The following is a 27,495-nucleotide window of genomic DNA, read 5'->3' as shown; positions in this document are numbered from 1 at the left end:
GCTTATTTCCTTCACTCAGTGATCGTGGTGCGTCAGTCAGTGAAGCTGTCACATAGAAGTCCACCTGATATCAGCGCAGTCACTATGGCGACCCGAGCCTCAAATCGCCCGTACCACATTGTCATATTCGGGGCCTCCGGCTTCACGGGGCAGTTCGTGGTGGAGGAGGTGTCCCGGGTGGCTGATGGAGAAAATTCCCGGGGCCAGGAGCTGCGCTGGGCTGTAGCTGGCCGGAACAAGAAGAAGCTGGAGGAGACGCTGAGCCGGGCGGCGGACAGACTAGGTGAGTGCCAGGGGGCATCCCATAACTTCTCCCCCACACATCGTACGAGAAGGCTCAGCAGCTAACGTGCTCCATGTCACATGAGGACCTGCTGACTCTTCTGTCCTGGGATCACTCTTACGGACGAAGACCAGTTCTGCGAGCAGTGTAAAGGGGTGTGACTGCTGGACTCCAAGCCAGAACAGATGTCCCGGATCCCTTGTGTGATGGGGTGGTACCACGGGTCTGATTGCTGGACCCCAATCCAGAACAGAGGTCCTTGGGCCCTCTGTGTAATGGAGCAGTATGGGATGTAAAGAGGGGACCCCATGGATCTGACTGCTGGCCCCCTGTATTATGGGATGTAAAGGGGTAATCCCATGGCTCTGACTGCTGGCCCCCTGTGTGATTGAGTATTATGGGATGTAAAGGGGTGATCCACACTCCTCTCAAAATGCCAGGCTTTTTATTCTATTTATCAAGATCTGTTTATTTTAGAACCTTTCCCACTATTTCTGTCTTATAGAATCTTTGCAATTCATTTTAAAAATGGAGTGTAAATAAAATTTAGTTCCATGGATATGCACATTATTTAAGGCATGTTCCAGTTACAGCAAGTTCACACCTCTGTTTGCACCCCCATTTAAATCTGTCATGTGACCTAAAGGGAACCTGTTAGCAGAAAATGACCTACTAAACCATCAGTTTGTTGTCAAGTAGATAAACACCTTCTCGATCGTGTTACTGTCATTGTCTGGATGCCAGTACACATGGCAATCTACTTTGCAGTGAGATGTAAATTGGTTATATAAAGTCAGGGAGGAGGAGAGTACAGCACTGAAGTCAAGCTCTCCTTGCATGAGACTGTCCTCTTCACAGTGATGATACCCCTTCATCTAGGGCAGTGATGGCAAACCTTTTACATGCCGAGTGCCCAAACAACAACCAAAACCCATGTATTTTTCGCAAAGTGCTGATGCGACAATTTAAGCAGTAACTTATTACTACCTGCTCTGTCACAGGTTTAAGTTGTATTGGCACCTGAGTACACTAATACAGTAGAAAGAAGAAGAAGAAGTTTGGATTGTCATTGTAGCTTCATTCTAGGGTCCTTGGCTGCCTGGGATGGCAAGAGGCCTTGAGTCCTGTCTGGTGAACTCTGCACTGGGATGATGGCATAGGTGCCCATATAGAGGGCTCTGAGTGCCACCTCTGGCACCCGTGCCATAGGTTCGCCACCACTGATCTAGGGAATTCACTAACTGACTAGTACATGACGTCAGTCACCACAGAGGCGATGTCCTGAGGTGAGGGGAGTGTGACTTCAATGCTAAACTCTCTGCCTCTAAAACCAATTTACAGCTCGCTTTAAAGTTAATTTTTTTTTTTTAGATGTCTGGAAAGTGAAATTTCTTGACCTGTTGACAGGTTCCCTTTAAGTCCAAGAGCTACTGAATTGTAGAAAGTGCTGATTTTGGTACCAGTCACCACTTCTGTGTATTATGCGTTTGCAGGAATGCCGCAGCTGAGGATTGACATAATACTCGCTGATGTTGATGATGCCCCCTCCCTCGCTGACATGTGTAAGAAGGCCTCTGTTGTTCTGGACTGTGTGGGACCAGTAAGTATCAGACAGCAGTACAAAGCCAGTCACTGTGCTGCCTGTCATCTATCACACACATTCGTTACCTACCCCCTTGTTGGAGGTCAGGTGTTGAGTATATCTTCACAACAGCCTCACATGGGATTCACGTGGGATGCTGTTTGTACATGCAGGTGTAACCAGTTATGGAAGGTGAACACCTAGCTACTGTGCTTGTAACAAACTTGGCATCCTCCCTAGCTTCCCCTCCCTGCCATTCAGACACCTGGAAAACTGAGGGTGAACTGTACAAGGTTCATACTCATTACGGTCCTTATTACTTGTGTATTATGACCCTTCAATAGGAATTTGCTTCTTGCCAAGGATTGATACGATTAGAGGGCATCTAACCTAATATCACAGTGGAGGAATGACTATAGTGCAGAGCTTATAAACATGAGCTATCTTATTATAGCAGATTTTATCTGTGGTTATCTATGTGGTGCCAGGTGGAGATAATGCACCTGTGACTACTCTCCATACAACTGCCATGTCACTATTAGACAAGCAAAGTGTAGAAAAAAATCCATCACCTCTAATATAGCTGTCTTTGCATCATTGCACAGGCAGTCCCCAGGTTACGTAGAAGATAGGTTCTCTAGGTTTGTTCATGAGTTTGTATACAAGTCAGAACTGTATATTTTATAATTGTAACCCCAGCCATTTTTTTTTTTGAAAAATGTTGGATTGTCATAAGAACCAGGATTAATAATAAAGCTTACTTGCAGACACCTGTGATAACTGTTATAGCTGATTATTGTAGCGTAAGGACAAAGTACAGTAACTTAACAATATCCAGAGGTCCATTTGTAACTAGGGGTCGTCTGTAAGTCGGGTGTTCTTAAGTAGGGGACCACCTGTACTTGGTAGTCTCTAGTCACTATCCTTTGATTAGTTCCGCTAGTGGGAGAGGGACCATATTACACAGTCCGTTATGACTGAGTGTCTGGGTTCGGCTCTACACCAGTCTTCTTCCTACTTGAATTGGTGATCTTTTCCTTTTTTGCATATATTTATGCTCAGCCCATTATCTGTGATTACCTAGTTACTCCTTGGTACCCTACACTTTTGAAACCATTCACACTTTTGGACGCTAGTTTGTATACTCGCCTGCTGATTCATTGGCCAGTACCGGTTCATGACGATATCCACTGACGTGCGCAGAAGCGCTTTGGTGACGTGACTAGAGTCTTCCTATGTTATGAGGTCAGGAGGAGGTTCCCACACAGGATTTTACAAACCACTTGACACATAAATGTGTTTTTACATTGATAATCCACAGCTAAAACGGTGATATAATACAATGTACAATCGTATTTAAAGGACGCCTGCATATTGTATATGAAATGTATTTATATGAATGGTGATTAATTGCTTATCTGATGTCACTATGTTGTGCCCATATATACTGGATTGTAACACCTCACACAATGCTCAACAAAGGCTGGGATACAGCTGAAACGTTGCAGAGGATGGAATAAACACCATTTGTTTCACTTGAATGGAGTGATGCCGTTTTTCCTTTTGATATTCACCTCTAATATAGATATATCACAGTAAAAAGATACTGAGCATTTTAAGGGTTCTTAGATGTACCACCTGTATTTGTGCTGAACACAAGGCAGATAATAAAGTATAATGCTCTTGTGGTGAAGGGGATATGGCCCGAGATGAAATCTCTAGTGTTCTACTTATTTCACCCCCCCCATGATTGTCATATAGTGTAAGTACACAATACCTGTAGTGTAAGGGACAAGTTACTCCTCCACTGCAGAGATAAGATTTGTTACCTTTTATTGTTCATTTGTGGAGTTTGGTCACTATTTGTAATCTGTCATTCAGAGATGACAATGCAGGACAAAGTTCTCCAACCTATCAGATGCGCATGGTGCCAAAAGTTATTTTCTGCGTGTAATAAAGTCCTTTCTGATGGTGAAATCCTTTTACTTCTGACACATCCACATTTTTCATGCAACATATTGTGTAAAATCTAAATTACATAAGAAAGGTCAGTGTGGGCAAGAGGTCATAGCAGTCCTTCCTCAATAACCCAGGGGGTCACTGTTTTGGCAGACTGGCATGTAGTTACATTATGACCACTGTGTATATAACCAGTGGTCTACATTGCTCTCACTTGCATTTTCCCGTGTTGTTCACTTTTTATTTGCATTTGTTTTATATTTTCATTAGTATAGATTTTTTGGTGAACCTGTGGTGAAGGCTTGTGTTGAAAATGGAGCACACTTTGTTGACATCAGCGGAGAACCCCACGTAAGTTTAATCTAAGTCATCTAAGTATAATCTACTGCAAATAAAGCAACAGCTTTTCAGTGAATTGTTAAAGCGAACCCGTCACCAGGAATGCAATGTAATTCTTAGCTGGTGACAGGTTCTAATAGCCTATAATGCTTATATTAAAAATGTCTTTATCAGTATTATTCAGTACTTCATAAGTTTATCACATTACCGGGCCCCTTCCAACAGTGTGTGGTGAATCCCGAGGAAGGGGTTGGCAGTTGCACCAGGCAGTATGCCTATGCCTCCTCATGCATGTTTCCTCTACTTTATCTATACCATCGAAAGGGACGAATGCTAAATGAGTGTGGAGGAGAAGAGATTGACACAGGAACATGGGGTGCTGCAGCTGGCTGCCTAACTCCCCCCCCCCCCCCCCCCCCCCCCACCATAGACTAGCCACATGTTGCTGGCAAGGAGCCAGGTAATGTGAGTTTTATAAAGTAGTGGCAGAATCCAGAATGCTGACAAAGGCATAGCGTAGGCTATTGGAAGCTGTCACCAGCTAAAAATCACATTCCTGGTGACAATTTTGCTTTGAGAAAATTACTGAAAAATGTATCAAACTAACAAAATACCACTGAATGCTTTAAGAAGATCTATAATCCATGGCAAGTAGATTCTTACAATTAAAGCTATGAATACTGCCATTTTGTTTTCTTGTAAACCATTTAACATGTATTAAAAATAAATCAAAGAAAATTTTCAAATCTCAATTCCCTAGTGATGTTTGCATAATAAAGATAATTTTTAATCCCTCACTTTACAATTTTATGGCTGTTTTAGCTCCTATCACTTTCTAGGCTGGTTTGTGACATTCTCTAACTTTCTAAGCAGACAATTCATTCTTTTAAAGAGAACCCGTCATGCAAAATAACCCTCCTAATCTAAATATATTTTTATAAACTCACAAACTTTTAAAACATATGTGGCTCCTTTTTTCTTAAGTGTGTACACCGGTCTATGTTTCGGAGTCTCTCACACTCCTAGTATTCAACGTTCAGCAGTTACACTTTAGACCACACAAAATTCTTTTGCAAAACTGTTTTATCGTTCAATAACATATACAATGGTACATTTGGCATAAGTACTTCACCCCTCTTCGGTTGTAGTGTGCCGTAGTAGTATTGAAAAGTCCACACTCAATCTTCCATGGCTTCACTGAGACGCCGAACGCCAGGTGAGTCTAGTGACGTTTCGGAGGGGAAACCCTCCTTCCTCAGACAGGAAGGAGGGTTTCCCCTCCGAAACGTCACTAGACTCACCTGGCGTTCGGCGTCTCAGTGAAGCCATGGAAGATTGAGTGTGGACTTTTCAATACTACTACGGCATACTACAACCAAAGAGGGGTGAAGTACTTATGCCAAATGTACCATTGTATATGTTATTGAACGATAAAACAGTTTTGCAAAAGAATTTTGTGTGGTCTAAAGTGTAACTGCTGAATATTTTTATAAACTGCCATTAGAGAGCATTGCCTCTATCCCTTCATTGTCTCTCTGCATGCCTGTAAACCCAAGCAATGAGGTCCTAAAGCTGTATGCTAATGACCTGTGGAATGTCCGAGTCATTAGCATATTCAAGCTGTCCAGCTTATTCATGAGTGGGAGGCACAGTCACACCCCCAGTGCGTGACTGACAGCCTGTATAATGATGTGAGGCTGTATAATGATGTGCTTCCTGGTGCTGGTGGCCACACCCCCTGCAGCCTGTGTGTGTTTAGGAGAGATACAGCAGCTCCAGGCAGCCATGTTATAGCAGAACATGTCAGGTACTTGTGTAGCTGATGTCTGTGTCTCTGTGTATTAGGAGGATGCAGCATGTCAGCAGATACAGCACAGACACTAGCAATGCTTTACTATAAATTACACACAGACATGAGCAGGGGGAGGGGAACAGGGATGACCTCACTGCCTCTGACCATGTGACCAGCCTCATTTACATAATAAAGAAAAGATGATTTTACAATGAATAATGTATGAAATAACTAGATAAAGACTGGGATGGGATCCTTGTGAGCTGCTCCAACAGGTAGAGGTGACAGAGACCTGATGACGGGTGTCCTTTAACCCCTTAGCGCTCTGCGCCGTAGCTGTACTGCGCTGAGTCCCGCGAATAGCGCTCAGCGCAGTACAGCTACTGCGCAGAGACGATGCCGGTTCAGCGCTGTATAGCAGCCGAACCGGCATCGTTAGCCGCGGGATTTCAACGGTAATCTACCGTTGACATCCCCGGCTAACACCCGCGGTCGGAGTGGGCTCCGATCGCGGGTGTTTAACCCGTTAAATGCCGCGGTCAACGCGACCGCGGCATTTAACATGCCTTCTGGGGGTCTTTACATCGCAATCGGCCCCCCCGCACCGTTTTCGGGGGGGCCGATCGCTGTTTTGGCACCTCTGGGGTCCGATCGGGACCCCAGAGAAGCCTGGAGGGTTTACCTTTAAGATGGCGTCTGTGACGTCATCTTAAAGGCAAAGTGTCAGCCTATGCATCTGCATAGGCTGGCACTGATAATACCCTGCAATACATTAGTATTGCAGAGTATTATCAAGAACAAGCAATCAGATGATTGCTTGTTCATATCCCATGGTGGATCATGTAAAAAAATGTAAAAAAAATGTTTTTCAATAAAAAATTACTTTATAAATCACTAAAAATGCCCATAAGCCCCAAAACATATAAAGAGACATATAACACTCAAAGTCTAAATCATAACACAAACCCCACATATATAGTATCATCGCGTCCGTAACAATCCATAGAATAAAACTAAATAACTATTAAACCCATATGATGAACGCCGTAAAAAAAAAACGTTAAAAACCCGCCAAAAATTATGATTTTTACCTATTATATCCCACTAAAAATGCAATAAAAAGTGATCAACAAAACATATGTACTCCAGAATGATATTGTTGCAAAGAACAACATGTCCCGCAAAAAACAAGCCATCAACCAGCTCTGTAGCCAAAAACGTAACAATGTTATGCCACTTGGAAGACGGCGATGCAAAAATGATAGATTTTTCCCCACATTAGGGTTTTATTTGGCAAATTTAGTAAAACATAAGAAAAAATATTCATGTCTGGTATCCCCGTAATCGTATCGACCCGTAGAATAAAGATAACAGGATTATTAGGCTATACGGTGAACACAAAAAAAAAAAGTAAAAAATCCAGTACAGAATTGATGCTTTTCTACTCATGACCTCAAAAAAAGTTCCAAAATTTTCAACAATAGGTGATACCAACCCCAAAATGGTAACACTGGAAAAAGCATCTCGTCCCGCAAAAAAAATGCCGTCACATGGCCCAAATAACGGAAAAGCGAAAATGTTATAGCCTTCAAAAGGGGGCAACGAGGAAACTAAAATCCTGGCAGCTGCAGGGTGCTCCTTCCCTTCTGCGCCTCGCTGTGCCCCCATAACACAAGTAATGTCCACATGTGGGGGGTCGCTGCACTCAGGAGAAATTGTAGAACAAATTTTATGGTGTGTTTTCTCTTTTTATCTTTTGGAAATGTGTAAATTTTAGGGCTAGATGAACGTATAACCGACAAAATTTGACCATTCTAAATTTCACCGCCATTTTGATGTAATTACTATGAAGATCTCAAGGGGTTAACAATCTTTGTAAATGCTGTTTCTGATAGCTTGAGGGGTGCAGATTTGAAAATGGGTTGGCTATATAGGTGGTTTTGTTGCTAAATATGTAAAATTTGATTTCAAACAGTATTTATCCCCAAAATAGTCAATTCCGAAAATACGGAAAATCGCTATTCGATTTGTAGGCCGCGTGACGTCAAAATAAATTATCCAAACATTTCAAAAATTATGAAAATGTAAAGTAGACAAATGGGAAATGTTATTCTGCAAGTTATTTAGGTGGTAAATCTATCTGCCTGAAAACGCGGTGATTTTGAATTTCGAAAATGGCAAATTTTTCTAAAAATTCATCATTTTTTTTTCTTTTTTTTGTAAATAAACGCAAAACGTATCAGCCAAAATTTACCACTAAAATGAAGTACAACATGTGGGGAAAAAACAATATCAGAATCGCTTTGATAAGTAACAGTGTTCAAAAGTTATAACCATATAAAGAGATGCAGGTCAAATTTCAAAAAAAAGTTGCGAGCCTTAACCTGCAAACAGGCTGCGTCCTTAAGGGGTTAATGCTGTGAGCTGAAAATGTGGTTAGAGTATCAGAGTACAGGTTTATATACACTTTCATTTAGCTTCATAACATTGTACTAGTATCAGACACATAGAGAGATGAGTCAAATATGAGATGCATATTACACACACTATCCAGCTCTGCTACATCTCAGCCACACACAGTGTTGGATCAGATGTGCCTCCCTCCCCTGGATAAATACCTTATCTGCCAGTAGCTTGTTGCTTTACTCTCCTCACACTGCTGCTGCTGTTTGCTGGCAGGAAGTCGGTGTGAGCGTGTCTTGGAATGCAAGGGTGGTGGCCACTGTAGAGAGGAGTAATCCCGACCCTAAAGTCAGAAGATCAACGGTCGTATCCCAGGGCAACTAAAATTATGTACACCAGGATTGATAGAGACAGGTTGGGATTTTGTTAATAACAATGATTTAGAGAATGTGATATTTTGTTATCCTGAGTACATAGAAGAATCTTGTCTACGTAGGAATACCCCTTTAATTGTAAGATTTACAGGGAAACTTGTCATCAGATTCTCACATCTAGGCCTCATGCACACTACTGTAAATGGTGGCTGTGAGTTGGCCACAAAAACATCAGTTGCTCATGGCTGCCATTGAGGTCTGTTGTGCATTTCGTCTCGTTACTGTGACCGAGCCATGTGACTGCCAATGCAATTATGAGCCTGTATGGTCTTTTAGTCTGCGTGTCCAGCTTCTCTCCTGGCCTGAATAAAGATAGAGGGGTTTTATTGGTGAGGGCCTGGATTTTATATATTTTAAATCTACTTGCTCTAATGAAGAGTTACACTGACATAGTCGGAAGGGAGGGGTCGATGAGGCAGTTGTGTGAACTTGGCTCTGCAATGTTGGCTGGCAAGGAGCCAGGTACATTTATGTGATGGGAACAGAAGCCATCAACGTGTTACCTTTAAATTTGCAAAGCTGCATGACCATTAATAAAGAGACCATAAGAAATAGGTGTCCTTGTTGATATGCCATACATGTGAGAGGGGGGATTCTTCCTGATTGATTCTGACTATAATGATTATAATTTTAATATGTATCATATTTACTATTTACTCTTTAACAGTTTCTTGAATTGATGCATCTGAAATATGACAAGCAGGCAGCAGATAATGGGGTATATGTTGTGGGCAGCAGCGGCTTTGACTCCATTCCAGCAGATATAGGAGTTTTATTTACCAGGAACAGCATAAAAGGTAATGTCTTGTTCCATTTTTGTGGCTTGATTTATTTTCGACTACATTATTTTCAATGTTACATATATACTATAAACTTAAAAGTAAACTTGGTCACTAAGATAAGGCTTAATTTACTATTAACTATTTACTCCTTTAGCACTGCTAGCGTTATCAGAAACAAACACTGCCGTGCTGTAGACTACAAACGCCGGACCGCTCTCAAAACGGTCTGGCATATTCATGAGGGGGCGATCCAAGGCGCTGCCTCTTCCCCGGTCCGCACAGCTCACTCCATAGGCCAGCGGTGACTGCAGAGCTTCATGCAGCAGTCACCGGCCCTAATACCGCCCCCTCATGAATACGCCGGACCGCTTTGAGAGCGGTCTGGTGTTTCGAGTGTACATTGACAGGTCCTCTTTAAGTTGAAATTGTATGCATACAATTCTTTTTTTTTTTGTTCCTGCGACAGTTGAATTTCACAATTGTGTCACAAAACTTAGACACCTTACAGCTGATCATTGTATCGTGGGATTAAAGAAAAGCATCCAGAGAGCTTTACCAGAGGACAGTGAGCAGAGAGATCCTTTGTAACTAAGGCCGGCAAATTAACGCAAAACACTGGCGGCTCGTTCCCGATCGCAGGCGTTTCCATAGAAACGCCGAGGCGTTTGCAAGCGCAGACAAAAGCGCCACGTGTGGCGCCGGCCTAAGGGTCATCTGTAAGTCTGGAGTCCTTTACCCTTACAGGCCTCGGCCCTTTTTCATTTTTGTGTGTTGGGTTTTTTTTTTTTTAAGTTTAGAGGGATGTGTTGGGGCTTGTTAACTGCGGGACAAATTGTATTTATTAGTGGCGCTATATTCCATGCAATGTACTGGAAGGCTGGAATTCCAATTGCAGCCTTGAAAAAGGATCCTGAACGGGGTCTGAAACGTTGCACTTGGGCTAATAAAGCTCCCATCCGTTTTTTTTCACATTTTACCTTGGAGTGCAGTCTCATTTTTTCTTGGATATATTTGTCTGGTGTGTCAAGACCAGGATATTGAGGTTTGCACCCACAAAATTACTTGGCAATCTTGGTGCTGCTGGACTTTTCAAATGTTTATAGGTTTTAATAGATTTTTTTTTTTTTAAATGAAATCTTTTGTACATAAAATATGTGCAATTTTGCCAAATTCTGTGGCCAATAACTTTTTCACACTTCGGTGTACCTATGTTTTTTGGGGCATGTGATGGTGTATTAATTTTAAATCTGTTTGAGACCTACAGTACAGACCAAAAGTTTGTAGACACCTTCTCATTCAAAGAGTTTTCTGTATTTTTGTGACTATAAAAATTGTAGGTTCACACTGAAGGCATCAAAACAATGAATGAACGCATGTGGAATTATATACTTAACAAAATGTGTGAAACAACTGAAAAGTCTAATACAAGTTTATTCAGTAGGACTATCAGCTGTGTATCCACCTGTCCCATGTACAACACAACTGATGGTCCCAACCCATTTTATAAGGCAAGAAATCGCTTATTAAACCTGACACACCTGTGATATGAAAACCTTTTCTGGTGACTACCTCTTGAAGCTCATCAAGATAATGCCAAGAGTGTGCAAAGCAGTAATCAAAGCTACTTTGAAGAACCTGTAATTCCGCATATGTTAATTCATAGTTTTGATGCCTTCAGTGTGAATCTACAATTTTATAGTCATGAAAATACAGAAAACTCTCAATGAGAAGATGTGTCCAAACTTATGGTCTGTACTGTATATGACTAATCCCTTTTTTTTTTTTTTTTTTTTTTTTTAAATTCAAATATATACATTAGTTGCAAAAATTGGGGGGGGGGAGGGAGAGTGGCATTTCAGACATTTGGCCGCTATTTTCTATTATGGTGTTCATGGCTGGCAATAATCTTTTTTTATATTTTGAACATTCTAGGGAAAGCGAGGTGATTTGATACTTTTCAGATTTTTTTTTTTTTTTAAACAATTATTTTAGAATCTCGTGCGTACTTTAGCCCTGCAGGGTCTGATTGGTAATATTATATACTGCAATACTACTATATTGCAGAATATAGCAATTGTACTGCTGATCTCAAATAGCCAGCCATCTGATGGCTATTAGACATCATTACACATAGCAAGCATAAGTCTCAATGTAACTGTAGGCTGCCACGGCAACTGATCGCCACCCTCTAATGCTGTTATTGGGGGGGGGGGGGGGGGAGAGTGGCGGCAATCAACCATCCTAGATTGCGGCGCCCATGGTATAGTAAGTTAGGTACTGCGGTTGGGTTTGGCTGCGGCACCTAAAAGGTTAATTGTCGCAATCAGTGCCAGCACCAACCCCGGCATTAACAGGCGGGTGTCAGCTGTATTATACAGCTAACACCCGCTGTGTATGGAGAGAGCTCTGCTGGAGACTGTGGGGGTTAAAGAGAACCTATCACGCAAATTAACGCATCCGAAATAAATGCTTCATTAAAAATGTATTATTAAAAAAGCATTGCCCTTATCCCTAATGTTTCCTTTTCATGGATGCAATGTAACAAAAATAGTTTTGTAAACTTACACATTTAAAATTTGCATTGCCCTCTTTGTTGCTGATTGAATGCAACATTGAAAGAGAGCTCTGTTACAACATTGGGCACTTTTTTTCTTTTTTTCCTTTATCATTGGCCACTTGAAGTCATGTGGCCAGGATGTTGTTATCAAATATCCCGTTACATCTGCGGTGTCTACCACATGTATTTATCTGATCACATGAAATCACAGCAGCCTCCACGGAGAATGTGGAGGAGTAGAAGTCCATGAAGGCTGCTGTGATTTCATGTGATAAGATGGGGTAGACGTTGCAAATGTAACAGGACCTTAGCATGTCATATGACCAGCTTGACATTATCTGAGGCATGGCACATGGGGAGGAGTAGATGAGAGGGCCTGGGCCCCTCTGATGCAAGGTAATATAAGATGAAGTTGATTTATGGGGATGTAAGGGAAACCATTTTCATTAAAAAAAAAAAGGTATTGGTTAGTTAATGGGGCTCTGTGGGAATCTGTCATTAGCTGTGTGAAAATGTGGTGACAGGTTCCTGTTAAGCTGGGGAATGTCTGTACATTGGTCCACAGTTAGTCTAATGTGGATAAATTGAAGAAAGTATTGTCTTTGATTCTCAGGTACCTTGACATCTGTGGAAAGTTTTTTGTCATTCAAGTCTGGAACAGAGGTTAGTTTCGTAGTTGAAAACATATTAAATAAAAATCAACTAACTAATTAAAATCAACAATATTGTCATTAGAATGTCTTGTAAATCCGGAGTTTGATAACCCGTCATCATATTATGTTTCTAAAGCTGTAACTGGATGCCATCCTATAGTCTGCTCCATTCCCAGGCTTCTTTCCTCTATTCAGTTGGGACTTGGCTTAGGCCTTGGCATAGTCTCCCTTTGGGGCCAGGCCTTTGGTTTGTCCATATTGTTTCAGAACACTCTTGTTTGTTTGCCCCAGCGAACTGTGCTGGAACCTTGGGACCTGAACTTGTCCTGAAGGCTCTTCAGACTTCATAGTTTGAACCTCAGAGGGACATTTTGCGGCATATGCTTTCTTGAAACGATACCTTTTTGGGCCTAGTTGCCTTCTTGCGCTCCTGAACATCCCTGGTTCTTCACGGTCTTCCACCCTGTGTCACCTTATCAAGCACATTATCCTTCCCTCTTTCTACCCGGCTCCCCCTCAACTGTTAGAGGTTTCCTTATATAAGCTTGATGTGGTCCTTTTTTCTAAACCATCTTCACCATCACTGAGCCACTTGTTTATTGTGAATTCCTGTTCCTGAACCCTGAAATAAGTGCGTAGCAGAGCCATTTGGAGCCTACTGGCTAGTAGGGTTGCACTATGTATCGAATCGTTGGTACTTTTTCAAAACATTCGCCCTGCAAGTGGTTCAATACCAGGATTTCCATGGCTGCGATACAAAAAAAAAGTACTGTGCTATATGCGGCCGACTCGAAGCTGCTGGGACTGCAGGACTTTACCCACTCTGTTGTGGCTCACTCTAGCTGACCCTCCCCACACAGTGTAGAAAGCGGAGTTTCCGTGCACAGAGGCCTCTGCTACACGTGGGGCATGTGACTGTCCTGTCCGCGGCTCATTACACGGGGATTGAAGATGGCGGAGCCGCTGCTGTTCCTCTGCTACTGTTGATAGGAGCTGATAAAGATCTCCGGACAGCCTGAAGCAGGAATCCCGGACAGAGCTGCCAGCATTGCTACAGGTAACCCCTTCTGCAGGAGAAAGATGGCATCAATCCTGCAGTTAAGCCCTTCTGCAGGACAGAGCTGGAATCATTCTTAAAATATTACATTTTTAAAATGTGACTAGATAAATGGTGGCATAAAGTTAGTGGGTGTCCATTTTCAGCAAATAACTGATATGGTTTGTGTAATGAAAAGTTGTACAACTTTCCAATATACTTTGTGTATGAATTCCTGATGGTTTCCTAGATCTCTGCTTGCTTTCCTTCTATATAAAACTTCTGTTTACTTCTGATGGATAGAAATCTAAGAGTCTCTGACCTCTAAGTGAATATGGGCACAAACTCCGCCAGTTCCGATCTGTAGACCAGGTTAGGACTAGTGAAGTCTTTTGCTGTAGTCTCTAGAAGTTTCCTGTCAGAGACTATAGTAAACTTGGCAGGCCAGGCATGCATGTCTTCCGCCCGGCCCCTATCCCTGCCACGGGAGAGGGAGGTTTATATGGTTTCTCTGCCAGAAAACTGGTGGAGAAGCCATAGTAAATCTGGGCCACTGTTTTGAAACACAATTGAAGGACCTCTACCACCGGCATCATGTGCTTGTAAACCTAGCACACTGAAATAGTGGTGTGTGTGTGCCACCACTGGCAGTATCTACTTTTTTTTTTTTTATTATACAAAAAAAGGTGTCTACTTACCTTGGTTGGAGCCCTCTAAGACCTTACCCTTGAAACGCCACCCCACTATTGGCCCTACATTGTTGATCTGCCAGCCTAAGTCAGTCAGAGAGAAACTGCTGCCACTGAAATCTCTGCTCACCCCGATTCTTGGCAACCCTTATTTCTTACCTGGTTGCAAAGAACTGGCTTTCCAGTAGTGGAGGTGGTCTGGGACGTTCAGGGCAGAACATTTTATTAAGGATGTGGCTTGGATCACGACCCAGGAACGGACTACACAATCCGACCCCTGTCCTCTGGGAATGTGGAGAGCAGGACAGCTAAGACACTACCTGGCATCTTTGTCCCCTTATGAACAGTAGGTGACAGAGAACCTCCTTTGAGTGTCTATGTGGCAATACAACTGGCCTGAGACGCACATTGTCTTCATCTTGCTCATGCTTACTGTCAATCCCAAATGTCCCAGACCCTCTTTACCTCCGATATTGGGAGGAAGACCTAGACATCTCACTGACGTCCTAACAAAAGGACAGGATCTACAAACTCTGCCACTACGCAACGATCAGCTCTTGCTACCAGGAAGCAGGTTAAAGTTATTGGCAAGATGGTACAGGGTCCCCACTAGGTTACACACAATTTTTCCTCAAGTCTGACACTTGCTGGAGATGTGGCGAGGAGGAGGACCTCCTCCTACATATGTCCTGGTCCTGCAGAGTTTTATCACAGTTCTGGCTTGACCTGGGTAATGTAATATCCCACCCGTGCGGAGAGTCATTCAAATTGGACCCAGCCCTCTTCCTCCTCCACCATTGTGATATGTCTGCACAGCGATACAAGAAATCTCTCGTTCGTTTCCTCATCATTGCTGCGAGGGCCTGCATCCCACTTCTGTGGAAGCAAACTGTACCACAGACTATGGCTATGTGGACGGCGAAGGTGAACGACCTGATGTATATGGAAGCTCTTACTTCCTCTGCTCATGGCACACATGAGAAGTTCCTCAAAACATGGCAATCCTGGATCCAATTTAAGCTATCTCCTGAATACAGGGAGCTATTGTAAAGTATTGAGTGACCCTCGTTCCTCCTGGCTGAGACGTGCCCCACTCCCTTTCCCCTCACTTCCCTTTCCATTACTCCCCCCCACCCCCACACACACACACTCTTACTCGGTACTCCTCTTGCACCCTTGCTGCCCCTTCTTGACAAACTCTTATCTCTCTCCTTTTTTTCTTTTCCTTTCCTGCTCTTTATTTTTCGTGCCCCTGACAGGCCACTATGAGACCACGGGGGCCTACTGCTTTAGCCCTTTTCCCGCTGGAGAAAAATAGACGGCTTGGTCGTGATTGCTCAATTTCCAATCTCAAACTTTATAATGTATTGTGAAAACCATCTTCAGTAATATATCCCATGGACATTACTTTTCTCTTGTCACTTAGCTCTGGGACTTTGCACCAATTGAGAGTTTCTGCTCTGTAAATACTTTTGTGAACTTGCATCTCTGTAATCTGTTCTGCTGTCTGTCATTAATAAAGGAAATTATAAAAAAGTGTCGAGAATTTTGCAAATGAGCTACATGTTACTTTACAACTTTGGAGCCTGGAGCCCCTCACGTTCATTTGCATAATTTTAAAAGCCTTTTTTCTTAAAAATAAGGGCATAAGAAGCGTAAAGAACAACAGATCCTTTATCCCGGTGATGTGGTTTCCTGGGTGCTCCGGATATGCTGGTTCTGATTTAATGTCATGTGTAAATAGGAAACCAATTTTGCGGCAAGTACACAAATATAAATTTAATTATATAAACTGTATTAGGTCATCACTGAAAATATTGAAATGAAGAGAACCAAATGCTACCCACCTGTGACGTCTCAGTGGTAGTGACCCAGTCTTATGTTCTACCCTCTGTTTTGTTGCTGTACAGGGTACTACTATTCATGATGGGACCTGGCAGTCTGCTATTCATGGGGCTGCAGATCAAGGAAATCTAAAGAGCTTTAGAAGAAAATTGGCCCTTAAGCCACTTCCAGTTGTTGGTAAAAAGTTAAAAAGAAGGTAATACTTTTGTGTATTTAGGCCATTTACTTTTTTTTTTCCAGCAGAAAGGCTCAAACTGTTGACAAGTGCCAATTGTCTGTACAGTTTTTTTTAAAACGTGTTATAAAATCCTTCTATACTGACAAAATGCTTGATCTGCACAACTCCTTCCAGAAGGATTTCAGATATGAATGGATTATTGTGCTTTCTAAACAAAGCTTTCTAATCTGAACTGTCTAACATTTTACCAATGTAATCTATTGCCCAGGATAGCACAATACTCATACAAAGTATTCGGTACTATCTACACCTGAGCAAATTGGACGGCCACATTTACTGTATAAAAATATGGAGTCTAGAACTCTAGATGCTGCTGAGGTATTGCTGTGATTTTGTACTTTTGATACAATTTTTCCATTGATTTAAGATTCCGCTTGTCCATTTGCAGGGGTGCAGTATTTTACAGTAATGAGGTGCAGCAGTATGCCTTTCCTTTTCTTGGTTCAGATGCTTCGGTTGTCAAGAGGACCCAACGTTATCTCCATGAGAATCTGCGGGAGACTCCTGTGAGTTAGTCTACAACTATACCGGGTACCCAAAAGTCCAAGTAAATTATAGTATCACCATAACCTGTACACAAATTAACGAATATGATGCAAAGACGTTCAGTCTCCCGGCCAAACAGCTGCACCGGAAATGTAATAACTATTACATCATGGTGAGCTGACCTTACTGGGTATTTACCTGGCTGACCACTTCCTTGGCAGCCCTAGTGTCCTATGAAGGACCTCAGGGCTGCCTTCACTTGATGGCTGTTAGATTGTGCAGAATGCATAGGCTGCCTGAGGTAATCTGAACAAATTGAACAAATGATCACTTGTTCAAGATTCACACTGGTTAAAAATAAAACATTTTTTTTTTTTTTTTTTTCATTTATTAAGATCCCCTAATTCTCCATCAGATCTAAAATTCTACTTTCACATTAAAAAAGTACAATCTCAAAACGCTACATATTGGGTATCGCCAAGTCCCTTACAAACCATAAAATAAAATTGTTGGTGAACTCGTACGGTGATCACTGTTAAACTTTTTTTTTTTTTTTTAAACTCACAAATATTACTATATTTTCATATCCAAATTTTTTTTAAAGGATAAAAAGTGATCAAAGTAAAATTTACCCCAACATGATACCAATACAAAGTACAGCTTGTCTCACTAACAACAAGCCCTTAGACATCTCGGTATACAAAAAAATGTTATGCCTCTTAGAAAATGCCAAAACATGCAAATTTCTCACCAAATGAGTTGTATTCTGAAAAACAAGTCAACCATAAAAAAAAAAAGCTATATAAATGGAATATCGTAGTCGTGGTGACCCATAGAATAAAGATAACTTTTTTTTTTTTTTTTTTTTGGTGTTGGCCGTTTACCATACGATAAAAATAAAGCTAAGAACCCTAAACCAGAATTAAGATTTTATTAACTCTTTCTTGGTGGGGATAAGAAAAAACATTATCAATTGGCTATTTTAAATATACTAAATGATGTACCTGAAAAGTGGATCTCATACCAGAAAAAATGGGCCCCTGTATGTCCACATTACAAAAAATATAAACATTTTATAGCCAGTAAAATGTGACTATTCAAATTTGCTCTGAATGGTGCTCCTTTTATTCTTTCCTTTTATCCGTCTGTGTATTCATATAGCAGTTTACCACCACATATGGGGTATCTGCATACTTGGGAGAAATTGGGTATTAAACTTTTAGGAGCTTTTTGTTATTTAGTGAACGTATGTTTGATTATTTTTTTTTTTTTTGCCAAAGTTAATGTATTTTTGTGTATGGGATAAAAGAGCATTTTAGGTACTTGTGTAACTGTCTGTGTCTCTCACATGTGTATAGGAGAACAAAACATGTAAGGTACTTGTGTAACTAATGTCAATGTCTCTTACATGTGTATAGGAGAAGAGAGTATGTCAGGTACTTGTATAACTGATGTCTGTGTCTCTCACATGTGTATAGGAGAAGAGAGCATGTCATGTACTTGTGTAGCTGATGTCTGTATCTCTCACATGTGTATAGGAGAAGAGAGCATGTCAGGTACACATGTAGTTGATGTCTGTGTCTCTCACATGTGTATAGGAGAAGAGAGCATGTCATGTACTTGGGTAGCTGATGTCTGTGTCTCTCACATGTGTATAGGAGAAGAGAGCATGTCAGGTACTTGTGTAGCTGATGTCTGTGTCTCTCACATGTGTATAGGAGAAGAGAGCATGTCAGGTACACATGTAGTTGCTCTCTTCTCCTATACACATGTGAGAGACAGACATCATGTCAGGTACACATGTAGTTGATGTCTGTGTCTCACATGTGTATAGGAGAAGAAAGCATGTCAGGTACACATGTAGCTGATGTCTGTGTCTCTCACATGTGTATAGGAGAAGAAAGCATGTCAGGTACACATGTAGCTGATGTCTGTGTCTCTCACATGTGTATAGGAGAAGAAAGCATGTCAGGTACACATGTAGCTGATGTCTGTGTCTCTCACATGTGTATAGGAGAAGAGAGCATGTCAGGTACACATGTAGCTGATGTCTGTGTCTCTCACATGTGTATAGGAGAAGAGAGCATGTCAGGTACTTGTGTAGATGATGTCGGTGAGCGCAAGCACTAGCAATGTTTAACTATACATTACACACATTTTTTTTTTTTTTTTGCCAAAGTTGATGTATTTTTGTGTATGGGATAAAAGAGCATGTTAGGTACTTGTGTAACTGTCTGTGTCTCTCACATGTGTATAGGAGAACAAAACATGTAAGGTACTTGTGTAACTAATGTCAATGTCTCTTACATGTGTATAGGAGAAGAGAGTATGTCAGGTACTTGTATAACTGATGTCTGTGTCTCTCACATGTGTATAGGAGAAGAGAGCATGTCATGTACTTGTGTAGCTGATGTCTGTATCTCTCACATGTGTATAGGAGAAGAGAGCATGTCAGGTACACATGTAGTTGATGTCTGTGTCTCTCACATGTGTATAGGAGAAGAGAGCATGCCATGTACTTGGGTAGCTGATGTCTGTGTCTCTCACATGTGTATAGGAGAAGAGAGCATGTCATGTACTTGTGTAGCTGATGTCTGTATCTCTCACATGTGTATAGGAGAAGAGAGCATGTCATGTACTTGTGTAGTTGATGTCTGTGTCTCTCACATGTGTATAGGAGAAGAAAGCATGTCATGTACTTGGGTAGCTGATGTCTGTGTCTCTCACATGTGTATAGGAGAAGAGAGCATGTCATGTACTTGGGTAGCTGATGTCTGTATCTCTCACATGTGTATAGGAGAAGAGAGCATGTCATGTACTTGGGTAGCTGATGTCTGTGTCTCTCACATGTGTATAGGAGAAGAGAGCATGTCAGGTACACATGTAGTTGCTCTCTTCTCCTATACACATGTGAGAGACAGACATCATGTCAGGTACACATGTAGTTGATGTCTGTGTCTCTCACATGTGTATAGGAGAAGAAAGCATGTCAGGTACACATGTAGCTGATGTCTGTGTCTCTCACATGTGTATAGGAGAAGAAAGCATGTCAGGTACACATGTAGCTGATGTCTGTGTCTCTCACATGTGTATAGGAGAAGAGAGCATGTCATGTACTTGGGTAGCTGTCTGTGTCTCTCACATGTGTATAGGAGAAGAAAGCATGTCAGGTACACATGTAGCTGATGTCTGTGTCTCTCACATGTGTATAGGAGAAGAGAGCATGTCATGTACTTGGGTAGCTGATGTCTGTGTCTCTCACATGTGTATAGGAGAAGAGAGCATGTCAGGTACTTGTGTAACTGATGTCTGTGTCTCTCACATGTGTATAGGAGAAGAGAGCATGTCAGGTACTTGTGTAGATGATGTCGGTGAGCGCAAGCACTAGCAATGTTTAACTATACATTACACACATTTTTTTTTTTTTTTTGCCAAAGTTAATGTATTTTTGTGTATGGGATAAAAGAGCATGTTAGGTACTTGTGTAACTGTCTGTGTCTCTCACATATGTATAGGAGAACAAAACATGTAAGGTACTTGTGTAACTAATGTCAATGTCTCTTACATGTGTATAGGAGAAGAGAGTATGTCAGGTACTTGTATAACTGATGTCTGTCTCTCACATGTGTATAGGAGAAGAGAGTATGTCAGGTACTTGTATAACTGATGTCTGTGTCTCTCACATGTGTATAGGAGAAGAGAGCATGTCATGTACACATGTAGCTGATGTCTGTATCTCTCACATGTGTATAGGAGAAGAGAGCATGTCATGTACTTGGGTAGCTGATGTCTGTGTCTCTCACATGTGTATAGGAGAAGAGAGCATGTCAGGTACACATGTAGTTGCTCTCTTCTCCTATACACATGTGAGAGACAGACATCATGTCAGGTACACATGTAGTTGATGTCTGTGTCTCTCACATGTGTATAGGAGAAGAAAGCATGTCAGGTACACATGTAGTTGATGTCTGTGTCTCTCACATGTGTATAGGAGAAGAGAGCATGTCAGGTACTTGTGTAACTGATGTCTGTGTCTCTCACATGTGTATAGGAGAAGAGAGCATGTCAGGTACTTGTGTAGATGATGTCGGTGAGCGCAAGCACTAGCAGTGTTTAACTATACATTACACACAGACCTGAGCAGGGGGAGGAGAGTGGAGGGGTAACGGGTGACATCACTTTCTCTCGGCATGTGCCCAGAATCCTTTACATAATAAAGAAATGTTGATTCTAGAATGATTAAATGTATAGATCTGCTAGATAAAGGCTGGGATGGAATCCTTGTGAGCTGTTCCAACAGGTAGTGGTGACAGAGACCTGATGACAGGTGTCCTTTGTAAAGCTTTATGAAATCTGTGATTTAATAATTTCGGTGATGAATCTGTTTTGATGTTCCTGGACATCGGAATAATATTGGTGTTTATTCTACTAGGTGCAATACGCTGCTTACGTAGCAGTGGGTGGTATCGCATCTGTTATCAAATTGATGTTTGCAGGATTCTTTTTTCTACTTTTCACCAAATGCAGCTGTGGTCGGAAACTTCTCATAAAAGTAAGTGTGTTTCTCCCCCTCCCATGAATTTCTTGTAAAAAACTTGATATTGTTAATTGCTATGCTGATCTGTGCATTTTTTTTTTCTTGTATTTATTGGTAAAGTTATTTTAGCCTCTTTTATAAAGATGAATAAAAAAAAGTCTACCCTTTGTGTCAGGCGGTTGGCATCTATGGCTATATGCATCAGGACTGTCCCGTTCATCTGTTACTAAATCTGAGTAAGATGCCCTCTATCCTCTTGCACTTCTCCCATGCAGTCACATGAACGTGCACCCGCTATGCCGTAGCACGCCGGGAACGGGAGAGGAGGAGGAAGGGCTGAGCGCTGCCACCCTTGCCCCTCTCCATAGAGATACATGGCACACGGCAATGTAATATGGGGCAAAATCGGACAGTCCTATCTTTTCCATGGGTATGGAGCGGTACCATATCGTTCCATGTGCCCATTAAAGCCCGGTCATGCAGAACTTAATCCCTTTTACCTACAACGCATCACTTTCCAATGAACTGAGAAGAGCAACTTTTGTTTTTAAATCAACAATAAAACTTTATTAATGGGAATTTGGAGATGCAATGCACATGATTAATACAGCACATAAATGGTGGTCTCGCAGGATGAGAAGAGTAACTTTTATAGACTACTTTCCAAAGTTTTCAGTGATCTCCTCACCACTAAATTCAAAAGTGACTAATAAACACTGCTTCAAGATCCAAAAGAATGAGGAGAGAATACTGTGGACCATGAGTTCCTCCTCAGGAGGCTTTGCTACATTGGTCTAGAGGGCCTTTTCCCTCTATACTGCCCCCATTGGACAAATCAGCAGATTTGGTTTTCAGTTAGATCTTTATGCTGATGATACCCAGCTACATACTTCTGCATGTAGCATCACCCCTGCCCTACTTCAGAGCACTAGTCAGTCTCTCTGCCATCTCTAACATCATATTCACTCTCCTTGAAACTTGTTCTTTCCACCATCTGACCTGACCCTGACCTCTACATTTCTGTCTGTGGTGTCACCATAACCTCAGGGTTGTGCTGGACCCTCACCTTTGCACCGTATATTCAATCACTTTCACACTCTCTTGCCGGATGCATCTGAAAAACATGTTTAGAATCCGCTTATTTCTTACAATTGAAACCTCTAAATGGCCAGTTGTCTCTGATTCACACTCTCTTCTAGAAGACTACTGTAACTCTACTTATCAGTCTTCCACTCTCTAAAATCTCTCCTTTACAGTCTATTCTTAATGCAGCAGCCAGGCTTGTCTTTCAGACCAGACACTACACCGATGCCACCGATCTGTGCCAGTCACTATACTGTATGCCTGTGACTGGCACAGACTGGAGACATCCGAGTACAGTTCAAAATAATCACCCTTATCCACAAAGTCCTGCATTTCCCTTCATCTTCTCTCATATCTGTCTGCAAGTGATATTAGATTATTCTCTTCCTTAATTTGAACCTCACTTGAGTCTCCAGGACTTCTCCTGAGCTGCACGAAGTCTCTGGAATCTCCTTCTCCGGATTATAAGACTAATACCCAACCACCAAAGCTTCAAATGTACTCTTAAAGCCCATCTCTTTAGTAAAACCTATCACATTTCCTTACTGCATGAAATGTCATTTGCTGCTGTGTAGTCCTCCAGTCTGTTATCCGGTAAGCACAGGACTGCACAGAAGACTGTAGCTTGGTATTCTATTGACCATGGACTCCATTAAATAAATTAAAAATGCTGCTGCTTGAACCATCAGATGCCATATTAGATATCATTTTAATTTGTTCCACTATAAAGAATGGTTGGACCATTATAAAAGCTTTTATGCCTCTCAGACTCTTGTGTGCAGGGCCCTTACTCACTCCTATTGTTTCATGAAACTGTTTTTTCACTGTATTTGTCTTATTTTATTTGTACATGTCAACCCATTTTTTTTGTAAATCACAATGGGATATAATGGGGCTATATAAATTTATTATTATCACTGGAGTGTGAGGGTCATTTCACCTGCATATATGTCCTTCTAGTAGCTAGCTAGCTCTACAATTCTGGGGTTTGTAAAGATGAGAACCTCTGCTGTACCAGAGTTCCTTTTATTAAATAATTAATAATACTGATGTCTGTCTTCTGAGGTCAGACTTCTAAATATCTGAATTATGTATTATGGCTCCATATATTTGTACTCTGGAGTGTGATATTCTGACTGTAGAGAGCGAATGCATCTCTTCCACATTTAAGTCTCTCCTCTTACTACAGCAAATCCATTTTACCAGAATCTTTAATGTTAACAGTTTAAGTGTTTATCTTGTGTATAATGATTAGATCTGCATGGAAGTCTTTTTTTTTTATTTGCAAACGTTGCCGTAACAATCTTAAATTTCTTGCTTTTTCTTGACAGTACCCCAAATTCTTCTCATTTGGCTATTTCACCAAAGAAGGACCAACACAGAAACAGGTAAAGTGGCATTTTTATTACTTAGCAGAACTTCCTGCGACGTCCTGCCTGTTTTTGGCGGATGAACTAGGTTGTGCACCCATTACGGTATCGGTGGTTTAACTTGCTGTATATGGGAGTGGTTATTTTTTTTTTTTTTTAATGTTAACCAGTCAACATATTTGTATGTTGACTGGCTGTGAAAGGTAAACATGTAAACTTGGTTAACAAGTAGGTTATTTAAGGGTGACAACTTCCCTTAAGGAGACACCTTGGAGAAATCACTTAATATGTAATTTAAGAGAAAACATTCACATTTTATTGCTTATATTATGTCCAATTAAATCTTTTTTTTTTTTTTGTATTAACAGATGGATGAATCTTCATTCTCAATGACATTCTTTGGGGAGGGTTACAGTCAGGGCCTAGACCCATCTCACGGAAAACCTAACGTAAAGATCTGTACACAAGTTTCAGGACCTGGCAAGTTTCCCTTTTTCCTCTTTGTTAAAATGTTAACGTTCTAGTTTGAAGCCACTTATAAGAAGCAATTGTTATGTGTATAAAGATAAACAATAAGTGGCAAACATTTAGATCAATAAGTAAGAACTGCTAATAAAGTGTACATATATTATGATTTTATAAATATTTTTCCTTTACAGAAGTTGCATACATTGCCACTCCAATAGCGATGGTTCAAGCTGGATTGACTCTTCTAAGAGAACCAGAATCTCTTCCAAAAGAGTATGTACAAACCTGCAACAGATACAAATCTGTAAAAAAAAAAAAAAAAATTCTGATCTCTAATGCAGAGAATTTTGTTTAACAAATGTTTGTTAGGGACTTGGCAGTTATGACTTTTTACAAATATCAGGTAACACCAAAATATAGAGGAAGGGGGAGGGAATGAAACCTGAACTTGGGACATTGGTCATTCAGGTTTCATTACGGAGAAATTAACATATGGCCAGGTGAAAGCTCCTTCATGTGCTGGCTGTCTGGGTTGAATACTTCCTTGTCCACTGACTGGATGCTAGAACAGTCACTCAGACTGATTGCTGGAGCCTGCGGGTGGTGTTAGCCCAGGGGAGGACTGTGGTGCGGTATGTTCAGTGCAGAGACCCCTAAGAACATTACATAAAGCGAGCGAGAGATGGCCATAGAAACATAAGTGTTCTCCCCGTCCTCAATAAAGCAGTGTCACGACTGGTCAGATCTGCTGATGGCGACTTTGAAGGAAGTCATAATGTATTTAGCAGAATTTAATGGATACTTAAATATCTTTCCTTTCTCCATATATTTACATAAATTTTCTATATTGCTGTAGTGATCGTACATAGACGTGATCACGTCCTATCGGTTTAGGTAGAAGGCATTCCTGCTGTTAAATCCAGAATTAATATGCACTTTGTTCCAAAATTTTAAAACTTAGTTTTTACTGTACAGATCTTGCAGATTGTTCCCATAAACTAAAGTTTCTCTTAATCTTGCAGTGTTGCTGACTATTTTTGCTTTTTTTTTGTCTAGTGGAGGAGTATACACACCCGGAGCGGCTTTTTCCAAAACCAAATTGATTGAACGACTTAATGAAAATGGAATTCGATTTACTGTTCTTAGCAAAATTGACACCTAGTAATACATTCCACTCTAGCTACCTGCATGGATAACTGGGATAGTAGAGCACTAAGGAAACAAGTAACGCATTACATTCTGAATTAATAAGTTGAAGATTGACTGCATTAATAAAAATGAGAAACGATACAATGTTTTCCATTTACAACTAATATAATAAAGTTAAGATTGATCAGTCCAATAAAGTCATTTATTTGGTTTTGTCATTGTAATTTTTGCTTGCTTTGTGTGCTTATATGTACTGTATACAACTTAAACGACACTTTTTGTTTGTTTTTTGTTTTTAAAAGAAAATGGGGTGCGCCAGATTCATAAAATGTGGTGCCCCCCTGCACTGATCCAGCAGAGGGCACAAACTTTCTTTGGTGCACCTATAACATAGAGCATGCAACACAATTATGTCTAGTTACGGTAATAAATGTAGCGCACTGTCTGTCTGTGCACCGAAACAATCCTTTATGCGCAGAAATATGTGTTGCAGGCATAGTGTAGGTGTCGCGGACACTTCTTAAATGTGCAAGGATATTGCAATAGAGATTTTTTTTTTTATTTACCATATTTTTCGGCCTATAAGGTGCACCAAAAATCCTTTAATTTTCTCAGAAATCAAAGGTGCACCTTATAGGCCAGTTGTACAGAAATGTACTACAGACAAGATGTACTGTACATTTACCAGTGTTTACCCAGAAATTTCCTGCACCTTCCCACACAGTATACAGGGTCCCTAGCTCCTGAAGTGCCCTGGCACCACAACTAACATTGTGCCCATCCTGCCCTCCCCTAGCACGGAGAGAGACCGGAGCTGCCATAGTACCAACCACGAGGCAATAATAATAATAATCATCATCATCATCAGTAAACAATCCCCCATACCTGACAGCCCACAGGGGAAAGAGAAGGAGCCACAGGGGACCCCACAGGAATAACACCCTGGCTGAGGAGCGAAGGGGCAGAGGGAGACCGCTTAACCCCTGCTGCATCACCCTGCATTAACCCCCCAGCAGCCATACGTCTGAGATTGGAGCTCTCTGACAGCTGAAGACAAGTTTCCCGGGAAGTGTAGCTGGCTTCAACTGTGCACAGGTCTGCCACCTGCTGGTCATTTTTAGGTACTGCATTTGATCCTGCACCTTATACTCCAGTGCGCCTTATATATGAACCTAGATGTCTTAGCAGGCATTTATTAGAGGTGCGCCTTATAGGCCGAAAAATACGGTATTTTTTAAATTAGACTTTGCACTGGAAAGAACGTACAAACACTTAAACCCCTTAACAACCTGGCCTTGTTTTTTCATTTCTATTTTTCACTCACCACCTTAAAAAATCTATATATTTTTTTTTTTTTTTTTTTACACGTAAAGAGCAAACAACATCTCTACTTTATTCTTTGGGTCGGTACAATTACGGGGCTACCAAATTTGTATAGGTTTTAGAATGTTTTTATAGATTTACAAAAATTAAAACCTCCTGTACAATTTTTTATTATTATTTTGCCATCTTCTGGTGCCAATAACTTTTTCAGACTTCGGTTTATGGAGCTGTGGGCGTTGTCACTTTTTGGGAATTTTGACATTTTCATTTCTATCATTATTAGGATCACTTTTTATAGAATTTTCTTTGACTTTAAGGTTACAGGTAGAGATGAGCGAACACTAAAATGCTCGGGTACTCGTTATTCGAGACGAACTTTTCCCGATGCTCGAGTGCTCGTCTCGAATAACGAACCCCATTGAAGTCAATGGGAGACTCGAGCATTTTTCAAGGGGACCAAGGCTCTGCACAGGGAAGCTTGGCCAAA

At 41.1% G+C, this 27,495-nt stretch overlaps 1 protein-coding gene across 1 annotated transcript; it reads left to right on the top strand.

Annotated features, from left to right (window-relative positions):
* Positions 1-84: 84 nt before the first annotated feature.
* Positions 85-25,909, top strand: SCCPDH (saccharopine dehydrogenase (putative)). The gene is made up of 12 exons (XM_072141185.1): positions 85-283; positions 1,777-1,883; positions 4,095-4,175; positions 9,460-9,589; positions 12,745-12,794; positions 16,420-16,550; positions 16,981-17,098; positions 21,511-21,630; positions 24,030-24,086; positions 24,437-24,548; positions 24,728-24,809; positions 25,593-25,909. The coding sequence occupies exons 1-12, from the start codon at positions 85-87 to the stop codon at positions 25,696-25,698; spliced, it is 1,293 nt and encodes a 430-aa protein (XP_071997286.1). The 3' UTR covers positions 25,699-25,909.
* Positions 25,910-27,495: the final 1,586 nt, after the last annotated feature.

This window comes from Engystomops pustulosus, chromosome 3, assembly GCF_040894005.1.
Source record: "Engystomops pustulosus chromosome 3, aEngPut4.maternal, whole genome shotgun sequence".
Taxonomy (NCBI): Eukaryota; Metazoa; Chordata; class Amphibia; order Anura; family Leptodactylidae; genus Engystomops; species Engystomops pustulosus.
Note: the sequence above shows the minus strand (reverse complement) of the source record. Positions and strands in the feature narration are given on the sequence as shown.